Here is a 22,882-nt window from a genome sequence, read left to right as displayed (position 1 = left end):
ATTCTATTCGCACATGAGGACCTGGCTAGCAAAATTCAAATTGTAAACAATGAATTAATGAAAGTTACAAATTGGTTTAAAGCCAACAAGCTCTCCGTGAACGCGGTTAAAACAAATTACATGATCATGGGCACTCCACAGAAGACCTTTAAATTCAAAACCAATATTAACGTGATTCTAAACGGAATTTGTTTGTCTAGAGTAAACAAGACTAAATTTCTAGGAATAATTATTGACGAAAACCTATCTTTTAAACACCATGTTGAAGCTATTTGAATACCATTTCCTGTACCATCGGTGTTCTAAATAAGCTTAAATATTTTGTGTCCAAAAGTAATCTTTTATGTATTTATAACTCTTTAATACAACCTTATATTTCTTACGGTATTTTGGCTTGGGGTAACTCTCATAATATTTATCTAGACAAAGTATTTAAACTTCAAAAAAGAGCAGTAAGAAATATAACATTGTCTCACTACAGATCTCACTCCAGTCCTCTTTTTACAGATCTCAAGCTCTTTAAAATACAGGACATGTACAAGTTTTATCTATGTGTATTTATGTGTAAGTATTCCATGGGAATGCTTCCATCTATATTCAGTAGCTATTTCAATCTAATGCAAAACATTCATAATTACAGCACTAGATATATCAATAATTACCAACTGGTTAGAAATAAAACCACTTTTTCATCCAAAGGTGTCAGAACCACTGGCCCTATTCATTGGAATAAACTTTCTTCTGATGCCAAAACTCTTAAATCTCTAAATAAGTTCAAATCACACTTTAGAAATGCTATTATCATGTCTTACTAGATTTAATAGTCAGGAAAATACTTAGTATTCTTCGTGGGTCCATGCTTTTTATTTTCATTTTAAAAATATTGCATTTTCAGTTGATTGGTTGATTATAATCTGTAATATCACTCTTTATTAGGCATAAGGTATTATCTTTTTTTTCTCATGTTTGCTGCAAAATTAATTTACAATGTAATGTAAGGTAATGTAACGTAACGTAACGTAGCGTAAGTAAGGGGGGTCGTTCACTGCTGGCCTTTTGGCCTTTCGAACGGCTCCTCCATGTCATGATAACAGAATAACTTGTACTATTTTTGTCTAATTCTTCATTAACATAATATAATTTAACCGATGTACTGACTTATATGTATAATGTTTATGTTTGTAATATGACATGGAAATAAATTTGATTGATTTGATGATTTACTCGAAATCTTCTTGCTCCCTCTCAAAAAAAAAAAAAAAAAGACAAAAAGATTGAGTTGTCAATTTGCTTTATAATATATGTCTTCTCTACAGTAGCATGTCTATTTATGAAATATAGGCATGTAAGCATTTGTTATGGGATGCAATGATCTATTTAGACTATTGGATTACAAAAAACATGTTAGGTAGACTGTTAATATTTAGGAATAAGAGGGGAACAATCATATCGTCGGTCGCAACACATCGTGGTGAACGAAGGACAAAATATGTTTCGGAGTAAAACTGTTTGAAGGATATGCTACTAATATTGGAGTCGATACTCCTCCACTGTTATCTCTCAGTGCCCCGATTCCATTTGAAATTGGAAGTTTAAGGTTCAAACTATGAAACTGTATCTTTAATAGTTTAAAAGGAATAACTATTAGGATATATCCAGCTCTAAATCTTTACGCCACTATGTGAAGCGGAAAATCTGGAAAAATCACTTTTCGCCATTATGTGTTGCGACCGACGATATTTGTCATCGTGAATGTGATAAATGTATTAATTTCTATTCTTCATTTTTAGATGCGATAAAAATAGAGAGGATGGCAGCTGACCAGAAGAAGAGGGAAATATTTAAAGAGTTAAAGGAGCAGATGCAGAAAGACATTGTAGTAAGTCCTAGTTTCATCAACCTCTTCTTTAAGCTCATTAATTTAAAAGTTTGTAAACTCATGCGCATAAATCATGCCTGAATAATTGTCAAACAAAAACCAATTTTATTTTTCCTTTTGTTATTTACTTTTTACCATTGAAAACATAAAAGAAGGCAGTGATTTGCAGTCGATAGGCAAAAATCGATATCGTTCATAAATCAATCTGAAATGAAAATTAATTTTTTTTAACCCTTTAATTCATTTTGCTTTAGATTTTGAACATCATATATATAGGATCTCTGAGACAACTTTCAAAGTAACAAGGCCTTATACTACCTATATATTTCAAAATTTGATGGCTAATTACAGGGGGATTTGTGCTACATGGGATTTGATTACTCCCAATATCAGACAAATACAGCACTACATGACTAGATTTTTTAAGTACAATAAGAATTCTAACGACAGTGGAATAAATGTAAAGACATGTGAAAGGCGCTGTATAAATGCCAAGATTTATCTATTTTTTATCTCTTGCCATACAAATGAGAACTTGGTTGCACTTTTGCTACGCCAAATTCTGACACTTAATTACGTCCTATGTGTGACCCAAACAAAAAATAATTTCAAATCAATCAAATTCAAATCCTTTAGCGTTCATCATTTTTACAAATCATTATGTCTGGTTAACAATCCAGGAATAATGCATTGTTCATATGTGACACGATCTGGTGTATGGGGGCCAAAGGCGGCAAATTTGAAACTGAGATAAAGGTAAAAATATGGAGTAAAAAAACAATAAAATACACAAGAAAATAGACATCAAAAAACTTCATAACTTTAGAACCAAGTATGCTAGACCTTTGGTGTTTTCAGTAAATGATAGTCTATGGCATGTATAATGTAATAATTACAGTAACTCAATTGTCAAAAATGCCTTCTTTGGCCCCATGGACCAGATCGTGTCACATATGCACTGGAGCATCTAAATACTATAGCCTGGAATTAGAATGGTCTTCTACATGTATTTGGAGACAAAGAATGTTATGTACATGTACAAGACCTATCCCAAGTACATGCATCAGTGATGTAGCATCATAGGGGCAAGGAGGTTGCTCTCAATTGACTGAAAAATGTTAAAAATCCATAGGAAAATTGCCCAAAATAAACCGGCTTGTGCCCCCATGGCACCTGGTTCCCCCAATCATGGCCGATGATGCCCCCCAATATGATGACTCACGCTACGCCACTGACATGCATGTATAATCCATTCTTTTAAACACTAAAAGTGTCTGATATATCAGCCCTCGATTCACGATCCTTTGTACTTGTAGAAAAAGAAAAATACATTATTTACATGCCTTATAATTCATTCAGTATCAATCTTAGAATATACATTATTTACAAACATCGAGTATCGGAAGATGGTAAACCTGGAATTACTGTCCTCTTGTATTTGGAAATCAAAGAAAAGTACATTATTTACAAGCCGTTGTATTTCTGGATAACCATCCAGGAAAAATACATTATTTACAAGCCCTTGTATGTCTGGATATCCATCCAGGAAAATAAATTATTTACATGCTCTTGTATGTCTGGATATCCATCCAGGCAAAGTATATTATTTAAAAGCCCTTGTATTTTTGGACATCTATCCAGGAAAAATACATTATTTACATGCCCTTGTATCTCTGGATATCCATCAAGGAAATGTACATTATTTACAAGCCCTTGTATTTCTGGACATCTATCCAGGAAAAATACATTATTTACAAGCCCTTATAAACTCCTCAACAAAAGTTTGGAAATTTTTTTCAATCATCTGTATCCCTTCTATTTCTGGACATCTATCCAGGAAAAATACATTATTTACATGCCCTTGTATCTCTGGATATCCATCAAGGAAAAGTACATTATTTACAAGCCCTTGTATTTCTGGACATCTATCCAGGAAAAGTACATTATATACAAGCCTTTGTATTTCTGGACATCTATCAAGGAAAAATACATTATTTACAAGCCCTTATATTTCTGGACATCTATCCAGGAAAAATACATTATTTACAAGCCCTTGTATGTCTAGATATCCATCCAGGAAAAATACATTATTCTACAAGCCCTTGTATGTCTGGATATCTATCCAGGAAAAATACATTATTTACAAGCCCTTGTATGTCTGGATATCTATCCAGGAAAAATACATTATTCTACAAGCCCTTGTATGTCTGGATATCTATCCAGGAAAAATACATTATTTACAAGCCCTTGTATGTCTGGATATCTATCCAGGAAAAATACATTATTTACAAGCCCTTATAAACTCCTCAACAAAAGTTTGGAAATTTTTTTCAATCATCTGTATCTCAAATTATTCGTGACATATTCATATCGTGTTGCATATCAATGGATAGCTACAATACTCCCCTTACGATGACACCCCATTTGAAACAATATCATTTTTCACGGCTGATTACATGCCTTGTGAATGTAGTGGGGTCTCAAACAGAATTTGCCAAATTGACCATTATTCTGTGTTAGTCACTAACCTCAATAGCGGGTGGAAAAACCATACACAGCACAATAGTAATGCACCTTCTCCTCATGCTGCTCACCGACCTGGTTACTTGTTACTGTGGCATGCATGGCATTCCATTCTTCAACAAGGATTCGTCGCAGGTCATTCAATGTGGTTGCATATGGGCTTCTCTGGCACGTACAGCACGATCAAGCTGGTCCCACAAGTCAAGTGTTAAATCAGGTTGAGGTCTGGCCCTCGGTGATTGCAGGCCAATTTTGCTCTGCTCCCATATTCTGTAGGTATTCGTTGACTACCGTGGCTCTGTGGTGCGAACGGTGTCATCTGGAAGGATTGCATTAGGTCCCAGATTTTGAAGATATGGGATTGCAACTTGCTGCACAGAATAATGCTCAATTTGGAAATTCTGTTTGAGACCCTACTACATTCACAAGGCGTGTACTCAACCGTGAAATATGATATTGTTTCAAACGGGTGTCATTGTAAAGGGGAGTATTGTAGCTATCCATTGATATGCAACACGATATGAATATGTCACGAATAATTTTAGATACAGATGCTTGAAAACACTTTCCAAACTTTTGTTGAGGAGTTTATGTCTGGATATCCATCAAGGAAAAGTATATTATATACAAGCCTTTGTATTTCTGGACATCTATCAAGGAAAAATACATTATTTACAAGCCCTTATATTTCTGGACATCTATCCAGGAAAAATACATTATTTACAAGCCCTTGTATGTCTTGATATCCATCCAGGAAAAATACATTATTTACATGCTCTTGTATCTCTGGATATCCATCCCGGAAAATAGCCCCTGTATATCTCAATATCCATCCAAGAAAAATACATTATTTACAAGCCCTTGCATGTCTTGATATCTGCCCAGGAAAAAATATATTATTTACAAGACCTTGTATGTCTGGATATCCATCCATGAAAAATACATTATTTACAAACAGTATAGTATCTGGATAGTAAACCTGGAATAACGACACTCTTGCATAATTTGGAAATAAAAGAATACATTTTTTACAAGCCCTTGTATGTCTGTATGCAGGAAAAATCCCACCGTTCATACGTTCATTTCAACCTGAAGTTACTGTCGTAGGATGCAAAATGACTTGCTCATTTCACTTTTGACTTGCAAGTTTTTATCATTATTTACTTTTTTTGCAGGTGGATTCACCAAACATTTCTAGAGGTATTTCTAGAGGTTGTTTCGATTTTGCGTGTTTTCTTTCTACGATAATTAGATACCAAAGTAGATAAGGTGTACAGGAATGGGTTGACAGCCGAATTGATAGGCAACACAAACGCCACCATCCATGCGTAGATTTGCGGCGATAAGTCAAGCTTGTCACTTTGGACCAAAATCCCCAGTGTCACAATCGGTATCCAACACATCAGGTCCGTTAGAACGATGAGACCCATTTTCAGGGTCATGCGAATGTCTTGCTTCCATCTTGGTTTCTCTTGCTTCCGACTAGGCTTGCATCTGATCTTCTGCACAATGAGGAAGATGCACACATAGCATGTGACGATAACAACGCAACAGAAGAGGTTCAGGCCAAGAAACAATAATATGGAATAGTAAGATCCAATATGGTCGTAGATAGGTTCTTGGCTGTGTACCGTGAAATGCATCGGGGGTTTGAATCTGTTAGAGTGCGAGATGGTGATATTCTTAGAGACATCTTTGTAGCTTATGGATCGAGTCAGCGGCAGCCCAAGGCATATTTCTGGGTATGAATAGAGATTGGTATTATTGAAGGTTGGCAGCATTATTGTCAGTGCACTGCAAATAATAGCTATTATCCATGTAAATATAAACGGTAGTACTCTAGCCTTCCTGCGTGGCATAAGTCGTTGTTCGACTTTGCCGATGTTGCAGAAAGGTTGAAAACTAGCCCAAACAATGAAAAATGTCCAAAATCTATCCACGCTGATCAGGGTGACGAAAAAGAGGGATGCTTCGCTGGATAACACCGATACAAAACTGGCAAGCTTACACACCCGGCTGTTTTGCCACTCGTCGGATTTCATCTGGAAATTGGATGCATAATATTGGTCGGACGCAGCGATAATAAGAAGATACACCCCCATTAGCAGGTCTGCCACAGCTAGGTTGGTAATGAGTAGCAATTGTTTTATCCCAATATGCTTGCCTTTGCGATGACTGTACATGTAACATCCACAGATCAGCACTGCCAAGTTGAACACCAAGGCGCATATGCCGGTGATCCACATGGAGCTTCTGATGGCGTCATTTGGTAGCATCCTCTGGCACGTGGTGTACGAATTGTCCTCGCCTTCGTTGCACTGTATTCCTGAACTCGTCATGAAACAGCACATAGATGGCAACACAAAGCTGAGAATGTATGTGTCCTTTCCAAGACCAGAATCTGGTGAGATTGTGGTCAAGTAGTTGCTGTCCAAAAGAATTAAATATTTCAGGACGGGTACATAATGGAAAGTATCGGCAGGTATGCTGGTAATACTGTTATTGCTGAGATCTAGCAGGTACAAATGACGAAATCTTTGAAATTGCCCAGCAGAAAGATGCGATATGAAGTTACCAGAGAGCCATAACTCGTGCAGAATAAGCCCATGGAAAAATCGTTCGTCGAGACTTGATAGTTGATTGAAAGACAGATCTAACAATTGTAAGCTTTTCAACTGGCTAAATATACTGAATTCTAGAGATGACAATGTGTTATTGAACAAATAGAGTTCTTTCAAACTTGGAAGACCATCAAATGTGCCATTTCTGATCTCGGATAGTTGGTTGTCGTAGAGGTACAGTACTTCTAAATTCTTGAGACCATTGAAAGTGCCAGGTTGAAGGTTGGCTAAGCTTAAGTTGTGTAGATCTAGTTGTTTCAGATTGGTTGGACCTTGAAATACATCGGCTTTAAATTGAACAAATCTATTGTATCTGAGATCCAGCCACGTTAAGCTGGTAAGCCCGAGCCACGCGCCAACATCGAGGTCGGTCAGGAGGTTGTAACTCAAATCCAAAAACAGCAAGTTGGTAAGTCGGTGAAATGAGGAATGCTCGATGTACGATAACAAGTTGTGCGTCAGGTTCAGTCGCATCAGAGAAGTGGCGATTGCATCCAATGTGTCATGTGTGATGTTATTGAGCAAGTTATAGCTCAAATCAAGTCCCAGTAGCGTGGTGGGTTCTTTAAAAGCACCAGCTTCAAGCCACGACAACTTGTTGTGACTCAGTGTCAGCCATTTTAGATGGCTTAATCCCCTCAATGCACCTCGCGTAATATTGGTCAGCAAATGTTTGCTGAGGTCCAGGTACTCCATGTTGATGAGGCCATTGAATGCATCTTTAGCAAGTGAAGATAACTTGTTGCCATCTAGCTTGAGGTAGATCAAACTAGACAACCCAGCAAACATGTTAGCTGTGAGATTGGACAGCTTATTGTTCTGAAGGAAGAGCTCTGTCAGTTTAGTAAGTCCGCCAAAGGTCCCCGGTTCCAAACTTGTCAAGTTATTGTCATTCAAGTGTAACCATATTAAGTTAGTGGCTCCCAGAAAGGTGTGGTATGTTAGAGTGGATAGATTGTGGTGAGTTAAGCTTAAGAACTGCAGGCTTCTGAGGTCATTGAACGTGCCAGGTATGAGATGAGCCAGTGGATTGTTGGCTAGATCAAGCTTTGTTAACTGAACTAGATCTTGAAATGTGTTGGGTAGGATTTCCTGTAGCTTATTGCGACTCAGGTTCAACTCTTCTAGTTTTGTAAGCCCAGCAAATGTTCCATTTTCAAGTTTGCTTAGTTTGTTGTTACTTAAATGCAGCCAGAGTAGGTTTTTGAGCTCTTTGAAGGAGTCGCGCGATAAACTTGTCAACATTTGGTAGCTTAGGTTGAGATTTTGCAAACTAGTGAGCATGTTAAAGGTGCCAGGCTCAAAGTGTGCTAACCTGTTGCCTGTCAGGTTCAGCTGGGTTAAGCTTACCAGTCCAGTGAATACATCACGTTCAAGCCGTGTTAACACATTTGCACTGATATCTAATGTTTCCAATATGTGTAATTCAGAAAAAGTTCCATTTTCTAGACTAGATAGTTCATTTCCATTGAGATAAAGCCATTTTAGATTTGTTAAACCTTTGAAGGTGCTCTTAGAAAGGTTAGTTAGTTCTTGGTAACTAAGATCAAGATCTTGCAGACTTGTTAGGCCAAGGAATAAGCCAGGAGGCAGAAAAGAAATTTGATTGCCGAAAAGTTTCAATTCAGTCAAACTGATTAGGTCAACAAATGTACCTAATTTCATGATGGACAAGGTGTTGTTATAAATGTGTAATTCTTGTAACATGGTCAAACCCTCAAAGGTTCTGGAATCAATCTGTGATAAGTTGTTGTTTGCAATGTGAAGCCATTGTAGATTTCCAAGTCCGTGAAACGTACTTTGTTCTAGATAAGACAGACCAAGCTCACTCAAATCGAGATATTTTAAGCTGCCAAGTCCAGTAAATGCGCCAGGTTGAATTCTGGACACATTGTTACCGGCAAGTTTTAAAGTTGTCAGGGCCGGGACACCAAGCAGCGAGTTTGATGTAAGGTTGGTTAGTCTATTGCATCGCAGATCTAGACTTTCTAACTTGATTAACCCCTCAAAAGCTCCTGGATCAAGTGTAGATAGCAGATTGTGGTCAATCTGAAGCCATCTGAGACCAGGCAACCCATTGAAAACACCTGCGGGGAGACTGGTTAGCATATGGAAACTGAGACCGAGGTATTGAAGGCTGTTGAGCCCGTAGAATTGATCTGGAACAAGTTCCATCAGCACATTACCTCGTAGCTTAAGAGTCACCAGGCTAAACAGACTACTGAGTGTGCCATGTTTGAAATGTGTCAATTGGTTGTAGCACAAATCTAACACGCTTAATTTGATCAGCCCATCGAATGTGCCTGCTTCAAGATCTGTCAAATTGTTGTTGTTTAGGTATAGCCACTGCAAACCGGTCAGACCGTTGAAAGTACCGTTCCGAAGGTGCGACAAGTTGTGATAACTTAAGTCGAGATGCTGCAAGCTGGTGAGATCAATGAACGCACCTGGTTCAATGCGAGATATTGCGTTACCGGTAAGATTCAGATTGGTCAAACTCAGGAGTCCAATGAATGCATTAGTTGCAAGATCAGTTAACATATTGTCACTTAAATCTAGCTGTGTCAATCTAGTCAGACCAGCGAAGGTGTACCCACGGAGCGTCGACAAGATATTGCCATTCAAAAGCAGCCATTTTAAACTGATCAGATTGTCAAAAGATATTGCGGAAGCTCAGAAAGCATGTGATCGCTGAGGTCAAGGAATTCTAAACTTGTCAGACCACGAAATGCATACCTTTCGAGGTTAGATAAAACATTTCCAGTAAGATTAAGGGTCGTTAAACTCGGAAGCTGTAAGAAAGCATTGGATGGTAACATAGATATCGCATTGTAATCAAGGTCAAGTTGTTGCAACTGTGGAAGTTTGTCAAAAGTGCCAGTTTTGATCGAAGTCAAGTTGTTATTGTTCAAATGTAGCCACTTAAGAGAGGAGAGGTCTTTGAATATAGCGGGTGGTAAATTAGATAGCATTTGGAAACCCAAATCAAGGTATTCCAAACTGGTCAAACCTTTGAATGAACCGGGCGCACAGTCAGTCAGTTGATTGTCATTTACATTGAGCTGGGTCAAACTTTGAAGGCCAAGGAAGGTGTTGGCCTGAAAACTTGACAACCTGTTGTTTTCAAGATCTAGCCTGATTAAGGCTGTCAGATTACTAAACATTTCGCTTTTCAGAGAAGACAATTGGTTATTGTTTAGATTTAAACTGCGTAATCTGATGAGCATATCAAATACACCTGCTTCAAGCTGGGTGAGTTTGTTGTGACTTAGATCCAACCATGCCAAACTGTTTAATCCGGCAAAAGTGCCGTTTTTTAAGCCGGTCAAGATATTGATACCTAAATCTAAAAAAGACAATCTGGATAGCATATCAAATACACCCAATGGCAACTTAGACAGTGTATTTCCTCGTAAAGATATATATTCCAAACGAGCGACACCTAATATATTCGCACTAATATTTGCCAATTTGTTAAATGACACATCCAGTGCTTGAAGTCGTTGGAGCCCTAAGAACGTCTCCTCGTCAAGGTTGGCTAGGTTGTTATCACCAAGTAGAAGATAGTTGATGTTGAGATTTCTGAAGGCATCGGGAGAAATGAAATCAAGCTGTCTTTTGGATGCATCAAGTGTTAATTTTTCGGTGGAGGATTCTGCGGGAAGATAGACCAGAAGGGTGTGTCTTGCATCAGAGCCTCGGAGGCAGTTGACGTCAAATCGTTGAAAGGATAAGCGACACCTGCATTGCTTTGGACATTGAGGTAATTCAGCTTTGTAGATAAGCTTAGATTTTGGTACGTCGAAAAATGGCACAATGTCATTTGTATCTGTATGTGCAGCTTGCAGAGATGGATTTTCTTCCAGAAATCTGTCAAATGTCAATGGTATGTCAAAAGTTACAAAATGTATTTGGTTGAAGTAAGTCATGGAAGCATCTGGCCTTGAAGTCGATGGTTCTGATAGTTGTAAATGGCATCCGTCATTCGTGGTGTGCTCAGACGGAAGAGGAACTGATCGTAAAGTCAGTTTTTGACCTGCTCTGAAGGTAATATCCAATCTGTTGTTATAGAAGATGTTACGAAGGATTGATGCTTGATTATCCTTAGTCACTGCCATTAGGCCTACATCTGAACATGGGTTATGTGATTTTTGTGGAACAGTGATGTAGAAAAAATGATATATGGACCACGAGGGCGTTATCTCCACGTTAACTTCAATGCCCATTCCAGAGGAGGTTCGTACTGAGACATTTTGGCATCCCTGTTCGTATGCTGTAAATAACATGTATGGGTGACGCAGGTCAGGATTGTGGTCAAGGCAATCCCGGATTTTTGTCTCTTGGCCGTAAGTGTACGACTGAATTGTGGAAAATATGCATAACCAGAGTAAACTTAGGATGAGATTCCTGTGAAGTGACCTTAGCATTGATATAGCCATGATTGTAATTATTTATAAACAGATTATTTACAGGCCTAACCAGGATCGTTTCCCATTCGCCAATGCGTCTGCGTTGATTATCGTATGAAAAACGGATCACATCAAGATCGTATGATACAACCTTGGTTTATCAGCGATTTTGGCGCTGATAGTTTGGGAAGTTATTTTTAATTGTCTAGTGCATGCAATACATCAGTAATTATGTATGAATGAACTCTGATAAAAAATTGAAAGTGAAACTTTGTTGACAACTCATATAAAACTAGACATTTTTCACCAATACCACTACATTGTAACTATATCTTTGAGCAGGGATGTAGCTATTAATGGCGGGTAGTGGCGGGCAGCAGAGCCTGGTACTCAGATTTAAAGCCCAGCACTGATAAACAATTTAAGCTCCAGCACCCAGCACTCAAGTGTCAAAAATTGCAAAATCACATCGAATTTGACCAAATTTAGGCAATTTTCAATCAAATTGTTAATTTCACCAAAAATTCCCTCAAATACCACCAGCACTAAAATTCTAGCTACAACCCTGTCTTTGAGATATTAAATTTGAATACTCAACAATCAGTGTCATAATTATGGCTTCACATGGTAAAAAATTAATAAATTTTTTACAAATATTCTCCCAAAATGTTTTCATTGAAATCACCCAATAAGATGACATGGACTGGTATTTTCACAGTTATGTCAGAGAATCCATTTTCATCTCCATGGTAAACTTCATCGCCTGCTGGTCTAACTTTTAAAATGGTCTTGCTGTATTCCAGTCAAATATTGAAGAAAGCTATCATGCTAACTTGAATGATAATATAGTGAAGGTTTTCATTTGGTCTTATGCAGCAACATTGAATTCCATGTTCAACATCATAAAATTTGTTCACAAAATTTGCTTTCTCCAACTTTTTTCAGACTTATTATCAGTATCTGCACCTCTGGCTGTCCAGTAGCTAAATCTTCATGTTAAAGTTACTTAGATCAATTTGGTTTATATCTGTGGGTAAAACAGAATAAGGAAAAGAAAAATTATAGAATGAACAGCAAGTGAAAAGTTTTGGGCAAATTGGAAAAAAAGTCAACACAGTGCTGTTCTTGTTTTAATATTCAATAATTACAGCAATTACTGTAATAAAAATAATTTCGTTTTTTTTTCTCTTGATTCAATCTGTCTTGAAAAAAGTAGATGTTATCAATAACACCACAGATGAAAATCATATTTGTGACCATCCACCACAAAGTGGTAGTAAAGTCGGCTCTAGCTCATTTTCTGTTTATTGCAGATTTTGAAGGAATGAACTTTCAGCTTTAAGATGACACCTTAACCAGCTTCATCGGACATCTGGAAGTGAAGTTATGGTTCATCAAAGGTCAAATTTCTTATATATTTTACATAGAAATCCATATACTGTTTTTGATTGCATATCAAAATGGGAAATGCCAACTTTACGACCAGTTTGTGGTGGATGGGCACATTTCATAATTTTGCATTGATTATAAAAGTGCTTGGAATGCTGGAATACCACCAAGGACATACTGGGGAATACTGCAATAAATTTTATGTTGAAAGATGAATTTGCTTTAAAAATGTGTTCCAAGCTAATGTATCAAAAAGCTCTATAGTCATCATCACATCCACCAAGTTTCATGAAAATCAAACAAGACAAGATAATATGATTTTTTGTTTTTACTATCCTGTTGACCACTTGACATGTGACTTCATTGCCCGGCAGTATGCATGCGAATTATGGCAATTTCCATTGTTCTTTGCCCTGCAGCGTGCGTACGTATTGTAGTTTGCTCAGGGCATGTGCATTTTAAATCGCCCACCACATTTCTTATAGTACAAGAAAACCATTGAACAGTGAAGCGGTTCGTTCAAGCATATCGATAGACCAGTCCCTCGCCTTTGTTGATAAACAATGATGTCAAGTGGATCAAATGATTTGTGTGTGGAATAGCTAGGTTTTACTTACAGATTCATCCCAGGAAGCAAAGTCACTCAAACTAATGTGTATGTCATTACACAGAATATGTAGTTGCTGTACGATATGCTCCAATGTTGGAATTATTTGACGAGTCAAATATCATACATCTAATGTCCATATACTCATTACCTGTTGTCATCGCCTGCTTACCAGGTCAAAAAGTTAGTTCTAGCTGAAGGTGTATAGGATCCATATATATTATGCTGAGGCACAGCAGTACTGGTCGCTTAATTGTGGCAGTCTGGTATAGACAGTGAAATATATATAATACATCCAATCGCTAGTATTGAAATGCTCCGTTATTTGTCATTTGAGCTTGAAATTTATTTGTGTTAAAACTGGATTTATACTCCAGTCGCTAGAATGTGAGTGTGCGATATTTGACCAATGAGCTGTATCGTTACTTGTTGCTTCGTAAAGAACATTCCGTTTTATTGGTCACAAGTAATACCGCTCAACCGTAGCAACTGGAGTATAAATTTAACCTCAGGGCTTCTATTGTTAAAAATCAGTGAATATTGCCATACCAAGTTCCACACATACATAGGCTGTGCTAAAAATAAATCAGGGGACTTTGGGGTAGTTTTCAAATTTATAACAAAACTGTTACACTTTAGTGCTTTCATATATTTTTGCATTGATTTTTATTATTAGAAAATTAATATCGATGGGAATTGTGTCAGTTGCATTGTTACGAAGTTCAATGTTACTTCCTTTTCTGTAATATGTTTCCCTACCAGTGGTTTAGGTGTTTCCTCTTGCACAATATATAATTGCATAATGTATGTTTCCTTACCATTGTTTCAGATGAGGATGTTCCATGTACATTAAATGAAGGAACTGCTCCCTATTCCACAAAAATACAGCAGTATTTTTTTTTTGATTAAAAAAATAGTATCTTGCTCTTGCTGCCAAATGAAACGGCTAAATCGTTATCTTTTGGTTAGTTCTAACTGGCAATGAAATTTGAATATTTTGGCTATTTTAGGGGAAATAGGCCAGAAAATGCAATTTCGGATGTTTTTTTTCAATTGTAGTTTTAAGGTACACTGCAAGATTCTCATCTGGGTGACGCCGATGTCACCACAATTTCACGCCATCGGAAACTACACCTCGGTTTTCCATATCGCCGGTCCGAAATAGCCGGGTAGCCAGCCTCCCATTTTCCTCCAGAGTGACTTCGCGGTGCGGTGACTTCGCAGGAGAGTCACACCGGTGTGACTACGCGACTGGGCCTGGGTGCTCAGTACCGGCGTTTTGGGTTGCCGGTTTTGCTTTTATTGCCATATTTTGTATATTCTCTTGATTTATTCAAATAATATTCTTTATTTCTTGCTTTTTTTAGGGGATTAGGGAGGGGGAAATTGCAAACTGAACTTTAAAAATAAGGGAAATATTAGATGAATAAAATAAATTTGTTAGTAAAAGAAATAAACATGATAAGTAAACAAAATATAATTCAATAAACTAATAATGAATAAAATACATTTTGTTAATTGTTGGTTATTTGAATAAATAAAAAAATAAAAAAATAAAGAAATAAATAAACAGGAAGAAACCAATAAACATGCAAAGGAAGAAACAAAGAAACACTTCGAAAGGAAACAACTTGAGAAAAATTGAGTTAAAAGTAGGAATATTATAAGAAGAATGTAGGCCTATTGATGAATTAAAATATTAAACATGTAAAATAAATTAATAATTATAACAAGCATTAATATTTGTGTGATAAAAAATAAGACACAATTTCAAACAAACAGTAGGCCTATATTGATGTGAATAAATAAAAACAAAATTTAGTGAAATATATTTAGGTGAATATCAAACTCAACTTACTCAAGCAACAAAAGCAAGTTAGCTTTTTTTAAAAAGTGCATGCATCATAAGTTTACCTACGATTCGCCAGTCGACGACAATAGCAACAAAATACAAATATAAAAGTACACCGATTTACAGGCATAATTTGATAACGTAAAAAAATCAACATGAAAAACGAATCAAACTAATAGACCTATAAAAAAAAAACATTTTGAAAAACGGAAAAAGAAAAAAGAAAAGGTTTTGCATAAATTTACGGCAGTAAAAGTAGTAGGCCTATATTCAGAAAAGTGACAAGAAGACAAACAAAATGCATTATAGGCCTATAAAGCAATTTTAAATATAACAGAAAAATTCTTGCTTCAAAATAAGTGAATTTTTGGCAAATTAAAATGAATAAATTGAAAATTCAAGGCCTATAGGCCTACTTTAAACTTGAAAACCAAACAAACTGATGAGCCAAGTAAATCAAACAATAATCAATGCGAACTTCGGCTGAAAACAAAATTAACAACTCTTTAAAACTTTTAAAAAACAGTTTATTTTAAATAAAAAAGTGTCAATAAATTAGGCCTATTTATAACATTATCATTGAAAAATAGGCTTAAATTGATTGTAAAACATGCCATCCAACCATTCAAGTAAACAAAACAATGATATAAGTTTTGTGGGAAAACAAATAAACACAATAAAAACAAACAAATTAATAAACCAAGAACAACACACACAGTTGATGAGATTATAAAACATGCAGCATAAAGAATTAAAATTAGGCCTATAAAGAGAACAATTAAATTATAAACAAAACAAAATGAATCGAAAGTCTCAAAATTGAGATATTATAAAGAATGCAAAGCAAGATAAAAACAAACAAAAACAGACGGCTGAACAGCTAGCCATGGACCCACTACACGGTATACATGGTATACGTACAGCATGCATCAATCAATCAATTAATATTATAAAACCAACTCATTCCATTCATGAGCGTATTATGACAAGCAGTAAACAAGCATGATACTCGTATTTACCATCATCAGCGCATATAAGCGCTGCACCGGAGTGCTCGAACTCATAACAAAGTACGGTCAGCGGTCAACGACCTTTTGGCGGCGTAGTCACCTTGAAGTTGACCGACTGGGTACCGAGCAGGCAGCGCATAGGGGCGCTGGCTACGGAAGTCACTTTGATGTGACTACAAGATGTGGACCACTGTCGGAATCTAGTCAGTGGTGTACATCATGAGTCGCCGATGCGGCATCGAGCAGGTAACACATCGGAGGCCAGCAGTTGTAGTCACTGCATGATGACACTGCTGCACAGTACGCTCAGGGTTGCCAAACCCGTGATTTGGTAGCCCAATTGGGCGACTTTTGAAGATTTTTCCCGCGACTTATGACAATTTCCTGTCCCATAGAAACCAATGGTTAAGAAAAAAATTGGGCGACTTTTCAACATTGGCTCCCGCGACTTCCGCTAGTTACCTGCCCCATAGAAACCAATGGTAAAGTGAAAAAATTGGTATCAATGTAGCTTACATGCTTTTAGGGGTAGAAGACAAAAAGTGGTACATCATTGACATACCACTTTTGGCTTCTACCCTTAAAAGCATGAAAGCTACATTGATACTGATGCCACCAAGAGAGCGAGAAGATTTGCCCTTCATTTTGCATATCACTTTGTCCAATTTTTTTCTCATTTCTTCACAAAATGCAAAATGTAGTAACCCTTTTAAAAACTGTTAAAATTTAGTTTTTTCATTCATTGTTGCATTGATTTTATATTCAAGACATAAGTTATTTATGATGTAAAAAATTGGTATTGTGCCAGTTGCATTGTTACAAACGTCAAATTTACTTCCTTCACATAACGATCAATTTTACTTCCTTCTTCACATTGTTTTTAGGTGCTTCTTCTTGCACATAAACTGGTCCCAAAAAGTAACTTACCAGGTAAGAAATTCGTCTGTCAAGTTGAAACGACAAATCGTATTATACTGAATAGCATATGAGTGGAAGCGGTGTACATTTACGCGGAGTTTGACACCTCATTTGTCGCAAACAGATCAAAACTTTTGAAGTTATGCTCATTTGAACAAGCCTACTATCAAATTTGAAAGTTGCATGTCCGCCCCAATGAATTCACACAATAAACAGACACATGAAAGGATGTTCAAGTGGTATCTCAAGTGGTATGAGTGCAACTTTCATTCCAGTGGATAGGTTCGGTTAAATAAGCATAACTTCAAAAATACTCATCCGTTTGCAACAAATGAGGTGTCAAAATCAGCATCAATTAACACTGCTTCCACTCATATCCCATTTAGTGTAACACAATTTGTCGTTTGAATTTGACAGACAAATTTCTTACCTGGTAAGTTTCTTTTTTGGAGCAGTTTATTATACAACATATGACAACATTCAAGATCTGACTTGTATTTTAGTGGCCATGGGTGTGAAAAAATTATTCAAGTGTGAAAATATCCAAAATGTTGCTAAGGGATTGAATAGCAATGTTTGCACAGTATTTATTGTGGGACATAAGAGCACATCAGACATACCAAATTGCATTCTGAATACGCGGAATGCCCCTGATATCAAATAATTTTTATTTTTTTATTTTTTATTTAGCAACATAATAAAAATTTTATGGCAAATTATTAAAAATTGATATTTGTGATGCGATCTGGTCCATAGGGGCCAAAGGAGGCATTTTTGAAAATTGAGTTATATTACATTATACATATAATCAGCTATCATTTACTGAACACACCAAAGGTCTAGCATACTTGGTTCTAAAGTTTTGAAGTTTTTCGATGTCTATTTTCTTATGTATTTTATTGTTTTTTTACTCTATATTTTTACCTTTATCTCAGTTTCAAATTTGCCGCCTTTGGCCCCATGGACCAAATCGTGTCACATTTAAAAGTCCTTGAAGAAAACTTTATACATCTATTGATATACATGTATTTATAATGTATGTAACTGGGAGGAAAAGCTGTCCATCATTTGAAAACTTTCGTATTGAAGATATACATTTTTCCCCAAAAGACCTAAAAATGTTAGGTCTTTTTTTGGGAAAAATGTATACCTAAAAATGTAAGGTCTTTTTGGGAAAACAATGTATATCTTCTATACAACAGGTCAAATTATTTAAATTATGGACAGCTTTCCTCTCAGCTACATACACTTTAATCAATAAATTTATAAAGTTTACTTCAAGGACTGTTTTCAAAAATATCAATTTCAAATAATTTGCCATATGGATAAAATTTATTACGAATCTCAAAAAATCTAAATTATTTGATGTTCTCGTATTGACTATTCAGAATGCAATTTGTGTCTGATGTGCTCTCATGTCCCACAAAAAATACTGTGCAAGCATTACTATCAAATTCCTTAAACTATTCAAAATTAGCCTTTTTAAAAATGTTAAATGTTAAATATGCCACAATAAATTTTGCATTAAATCCATTTGGAATGATGGGAGTTGTTCATACCTGTTTTCAGCACTTTGAGAAATTTTCATCTCTCCGACTTCAAATGACCTTAAATCCAAAATGGAATACACTGCAGAGCTGTTTATAGTGTCATTTTGTTCAGAATTTTGATAGCAAAATAGTACCCCTAGGCGTGATTTTTTTTCTTGTATTAATGTCATGATTATCAGATATATATTTACAAAATATTCAAAATTTAAAATGGTTTGATATCAATGGATCAAAACTGAATGACATATGACATAATGTTCCTCCAATTTAATGGCAAGGATGTAGATGAGACCAGTTTGTGACAGTCTGTTCAGTGAAAATAATTTTTCTTTCTCAATCTGTAGAGACGTGCCCTCGCAGTAGAGACAGAACGGCAGGAGGATTTAGAGAGAATAGAAGAATTGAAAAGGAAAGAACAAAATGAGGCTGAGGTAGAGACTGAGCTGGAAAGACAAGCAAGGTAAGTTGTTACAAAACAGAAGTTGATAGACAAGTATAGACACAAGGTTTTAATTAATAACGTATTTGAAAATGTTATTATGTTTTGGAGATATCATGAAAGATCCTAAACCTAACAGAAATTTGAATACATGTATCAAAATCTATTCAACTAATTTTCCAAATTAACTTATTATTGTTATTGAGTTGAGTATTGTTAAACAGGATTCATGTGCATGGTTAACTATTGTAACTATACACGATCATGGAGCCTTCTCTTTTCGAATAGCTCTGACACTTAAAGCAATAATGTGTGATTTGCAAAAAGAAAAGATTCCTATTTAAATGTTTGTTTTCACTGATCATATTATCCCCTTTTAATTTCGAGCCAAACAAATGAGGTATAACAAAGAAAATTGCGATTTCATTCCAGCGCCTACAATGCGTGTACTACGCTCGCCGATCGTAACATGTAATACTGCACGGAGCATCGCGCTCGACGTGTGTACAATAAGCTGACATCCACGGGAGATGTTAGCAAGCTTTCGATCGATGAACTCTGAATAAAACCGGGTTGACCCGGTTTTAATATACAAAAGTTAAATTTTACTGTTATTAAATCACTTCAGGCTTAGTCTTTTACGTGGTATTTTAGTACACCACTGGGCATTATAATTATGCAAAAAGTAGAAATCCGAGTAAAATTGAGGGCGTCGCTGTGAAGCAAAACACACATTATTGCTTTAACGTAAGGATAACCTTTCTGTACATGGGACCAACAGCTTTATGTGACTTGAATCATTAGATCCTGTACATGCACCACATGTACCTATACCTGCACATGCTATGCAGTGTATGAGGGTGAGGGGGTGTGCCTTGGGTTTTCTACATATATCAAAGGTACTTTAGGTAGGACACCTCTGCAATTTGTATGCAATTGATAATTTAGCCAGAGGTAACTGTGGAGGTGACTTGATGTGAAAGATAAGAATCTCACGAATGCGAGACGTCTCACCCCGAAACACATTCGCCCCAAAATGGTTCGCCCAATGCACAATACATACCACGACCAGTTCGCCCCAATTGACTCACTGTGTAAAGGTTGCCGTAGTGTGCATGCGACCTATACAATCAATACGATCAATCATAACAGTTCCATCACAGAGATCATTGTAGGCTCAAAGAGAATACGCAATTTCTCGCCGTGAAACTCGCTTTTTAGTGCTTTTCTCGCTAATTTTCTACCACGGAAATCTAATGCTGTCCGGAAACAGGCCACCGTACCTCTTCACTTCGTTACACGCCCATTCAATTAGGCCTACACACACGTGCAATTAGCCTACACTCCCGTGCACTTTATACCGTGGGTATTGGGGTAATGTGCTGTTGTTGACCGTGTTTCCTGATCGATTGCTTGAAGCCCGGCGTGTATTATTATATTATAGTAAGCAAATGGTATGCTGATTGCTGACGGACTGAAGATTGGTACTCATAACAAAACCATAAAGCATGATGATACGCCCGTATTGCAAAATAAATGTCTGATGTCACACTATATTAGCTTGAACATTAGCTTATATTTTCATTAACAATGATTCATTTAATACATGTGTATGTCTTGATTATGTTTTTTTTTTTATATAAGATTAAATCCTTGTGCACTTTATTTTAAATAACAGTTATTTTTTCACGAACAAAGGATTTATCTTATTTTACAAATTATGTTAACTTCATACTTTGTATAATATAATTAGTACCGGTAGTGTTAAACATGTAAATTACTTATCGCCAGTATGTCTATGTAATAATTTACATAATATGACAAAACAAAACATCATATAAAAAAAAAAAAAAAAAAAAACTCTTGCGAGTTTTGTGTATTTTTATTTTACCGACTCAAAAGTTTGAGATGTTCAAAACTTTCAAAACTAGCAGTCCTATAAACATATTAAATCAGAGAAGATCGTCTTTGACAAAATGAAACTATTAAAAGGACTGAAAAAATATTTGGCAAATTTTTCAAAGACAAATGCGCACAGCTAGCAAAACAAACGCCAGCAGCATGCCGCTTTGAGATATTTTGTGGGCTTCTGTGCTGTGCTGTGCACTGACTTTCGCCCCCTTGTGCTGTTGTACCGCATGTTCGCGGCGGATATTTGCTGCACACTTCCACGAAAATGCCGGGTGTGATATGTGTTCAATCAATGGTACCCTGACAAAGCACGCAAAATTGCCAGAACACACCGACGGCGTACCTTGCTTGACAAGTCCCCGGGCCCGCGGCCGCATGCCTTACACACTGTGATGTACGGTACGATCTGGCCGTGTTTTGTGTTTTGCTGACGGAGGCGTATCGGGAGGCAGTGCCGCGAAGAAGAAAAATGCAATTGTTTGCAAAACTGGTTAAAGCTAGTATTAATACGATTTCGGTCAAATTTTAAGTTGGTTATTCTTTGCCAAATATTATTATAAACGTAACAACTGCCAGGAAAGTTTTCTGGTAATTCTAAACTGTGATGTTCTAAGATAATCACAGATATAAATCTTACAAATTTTAAATACTACTCTGAGATATATTATTCATCTTCATATAGCTTAAATAATATGTGCGTTACAACTCTCTACAATATCTTATTATATATCTTTAATCATGTTAATTGAAATGCTATTATTTTAATTATATAATTTTGTATATTTTATAATGTTTCAGATACATTTACATGTATTCTTACATAATAATTTAGATAATTGTAATTGACAGTTATCATGATTCATTTTGTTTTTCTTAATTTCTGCCACTTGCCTGTCAATCACGGACTAATTTGTGATTGATTTAAACACCACGGCACATCTTATATATACGCTGTGTCCTAATCTTCTCAATATGCAAACAATTTAAAGGAGGAATGTTTTAACTCGATGATGTCAATACAAATGTAGGCCTATTGATTATCATACGTTAATCTCATTCTGCAACCAAAAGACCAAAGTTTAGAATATGGCCCAGAAAGAACTCATTTTTAGGGTCTTCCCTCAAAAGGCCCTATTTGTTAGCATCTGCCCCCGAAAGACCACATTTTGGGGTCATAATCCTATTTTTGCTCATTATTATGTTTTGATGAGTCCAAGTGTGCAAAAATATTGGATCCAAAACATAATAATGATAAAATTGGATGCTTTACGCCAAATATTTATTGGTCTCGCAGACTCTCGCTATGACGCTAGGCCTATATGAATTTTAAAATATTGGACTTACCGATTGCATACTTACTCGACTGAATAAATATGGGCTCAATCGATGCACCTCGATTTGTTACTTCAATCCAAAATGGCGTCCAAAATTACCAAAGTACACAAAACTGTTTTACATGTATAGCCAATATCTTACAAACATAATGCATTTTGGCCGACTCCAATGTTTAGACATGTTTAAACATTGCATATCGGCACTTTTTCACATTTTAAGTAGTAAAAAAATGAAGAAAAGCTTGTTTTCAGAAAATAAATAAATTGAATATCTTTCGTAGCTTTTCGTGTGAAATGGGAAGGTTTTGTGTAAGAAACGGAAAAACAAAGTAAATAATATATCAATATATATTATTGTCTTTGTCGTGTATCCACGGACAAACAAAGTTTGAAACAAATTTAAAAATATGCACAATATATTGTATTAGGCCTATAATGTT

General features: G+C 36.2%; 2 protein-coding genes across 2 annotated transcripts in view; one reads left to right on the top strand and one right to left on the bottom strand.

Annotated features, from left to right (window-relative positions):
- LOC140148268 (gamma-tubulin complex component 6-like) overlaps positions 1-22,882 on the top strand; it is a 95,767-nt gene that overhangs the window by 26,224 nt on the left and 46,661 nt on the right. The window contains exons 17-18 of the mRNA XM_072170163.1: positions 1,791-1,879; positions 19,103-19,218. Of these exons, the coding sequence (XP_072026264.1) occupies positions 1,791-1,879; positions 19,103-19,218 (205 nt within the window). The remainder of the gene's footprint in view (positions 1-1,790; positions 1,880-19,102; positions 19,219-22,882) is intronic.
- Positions 5,014-11,462, bottom strand: LOC140147814 (uncharacterized). The gene is given in 2 exon segments (XM_072169562.1): positions 5,014-9,673; positions 9,676-11,462. Coding segments are annotated over 2 exon segments (5,877 nt in total). The 3' UTR covers positions 5,014-5,583.

The sequence above is a fragment of the Amphiura filiformis genome, chromosome 3 (genome assembly GCF_039555335.1).
Source record: "Amphiura filiformis chromosome 3, Afil_fr2py, whole genome shotgun sequence".
In the NCBI taxonomy this organism is placed as follows: Eukaryota; Metazoa; Echinodermata; class Ophiuroidea; order Amphilepidida; family Amphiuridae; genus Amphiura; species Amphiura filiformis.
Note: the sequence above shows the minus strand (reverse complement) of the source record. Positions and strands in the feature narration are given on the sequence as shown.